The sequence below is a fragment of the Lathyrus oleraceus genome, chromosome 6 (genome assembly GCF_024323335.1).
Source record: "Lathyrus oleraceus cultivar Zhongwan6 chromosome 6, CAAS_Psat_ZW6_1.0, whole genome shotgun sequence".
Classification (NCBI taxonomy): Eukaryota; Viridiplantae; Streptophyta; class Magnoliopsida; order Fabales; family Fabaceae; genus Lathyrus; species Lathyrus oleraceus.
This window is the reverse complement of record NC_066584.1, coordinates 374,528,188-374,529,936: the sequence shown is the minus strand read 5'-3', so window position 1 is coordinate 374,529,936 and position 1,749 is coordinate 374,528,188. Positions and strand designations below refer to the sequence as shown.

General features: G+C 28.5%; 1 protein-coding gene across 1 annotated transcript; it reads left to right on the top strand.

Moving 5' to 3' along the window:
* The first annotated feature begins 375 nt into the window (after window positions 1–375).
* Window positions 376–1,074, top strand: LOC127098432 (oleosin Ara h 11.0102). The gene has a single exon (XM_051037028.1). It carries the CDS (start codon window positions 474–476, stop codon window positions 918–920), a length of 447 nt encoding a protein of 148 aa, XP_050892985.1. The 5' UTR covers window positions 376–473; the 3' UTR covers window positions 921–1,074.
* The last annotated feature ends 675 nt before the right edge of the window (window positions 1,075–1,749 follow it).

The window sequence follows — 1,749 nt, the reverse complement described above, 5'->3', positions numbered from 1 at the left end:
TATTAAAATTATTCATAAATAAATAATTTTTTAATATTTTAAATAAAAAAAATTGAAATAATAATAATTTCTTAACATAAATTCTCACAATTTATATAATTTTTTAAAATAAATAAATTTATTCATCAAGTTTATTATATAAATAATTTAAATTAAAATCAAAATTAATAAAAAATATGTGTTCATCAAAAAAATAAATAGGATGTGCTTGTCACTAGACGTGGTATTATAATAGTAAAAGTAAAGTGGTATAGAAAGAATTATAAGATGTGCGTGTCACGAGACCAGCAATGTATTTTGCATGCAAGCTTTGCATGAAAACCACCTCAACACGTGCCTTTGACGACCTTCAATTGCTGCCACACAATCCTCCACCAAAATCACCATTTATAATTCCAAAACCGTCTCTTCTAACCCATGCAACTGCAATTAATCCTCAATTTTCATCCATCAAATTCAAAACCCTAACAAACATGGCTGATGAAGGACACTACCAACCACTGCGCGGCTTCAACGAACAGCACAACACCACTGTTCAACAACAACCTTCAACCAAGTCAACTCAGCTAGTTAAGGCTGCCACCGCCGTAACCGCCGGCGGCTCTCTCTTGATCCTCTCTGGTTTGGTCTTAGCCGGTACGGTTATTGCCCTTACTGTTATCACACCGCTATTTGTAATATTCAGTCCGGTGCTGGTTCCTGCGGTGATCATAGTAGCTCTGTTGACGTTGGGATTCTTTGCTTCCGGTGGACTCGGTGTGGCGGCGATCACGGTGTTAGCTTGGATCTATACGTATGTTACCGGTAAGCATCCACCTGGCGCTGATCAATTGGACACCGCACGTCAGAACCTGATAAACAAAGCGCGTGAAATTAGGGACTATAGTCAGCAGAAAATCAGTGGGACGCAGAATTCTTAAATCTGCACTCGCATGCACTCGATTTTCTTTCTTCCTTGACCTCTGTTAATTTATTTTAGCTTTCTTGTAACTTCGTTTAATGCCGGGTACTCTTGTATCTTAACAATATTCTAGGTTTTTTTGTGTAATTTTATTTTGTATGATTCTTCTCTAATCCTTGTTTTATATTTCTGTTTCTATTACAAGCTTTATAAAACCATTGTTTGGTTGTTCAAAGAATTGTCCAAAGAATTAGGACTTCTCTTCTAATAACGTACTTTTTCTAGAGTGAAAAAATATGTTTAATAAATTTATTTTAAATATTGAAAAAAAACTTTTTTATAGATATTTTATTTTTTGATAATAATTATTTTAATATGTTGTATTATAATCTATATAAAGTTCACCATATTTATGAGATCATATTTATTGTATTAAATTAAAATATGAAATTTATGATATATTTTTAAATATATTTTAAATAAAATATAACATATGAGGGATGATTTTTAAATGAATGTGAAATATATTTTTGCTAATATTTTAAAATATTTTGAAGAAATATATTTATATATGCTTCGAGGAAGATGTATTTCTAGGGGCTAATTTTTATTTATTTATTAGTAGATATAAAAAAATTATAATAAAAAATTTATATAACTAATATAATAAATATAATCTATAAAAAAAATTGAAATTGATCAAAAATCAATCAATTATAATTAAATTTATTTTTAATTAATATATAATTATATTTTTTTGTATTTTATTTTTAATTGATTATAATTATATTTTTTTTATTTTAGATCTTTTCAATTAAAATGGAACATTTGGATTGATTGGATCCATA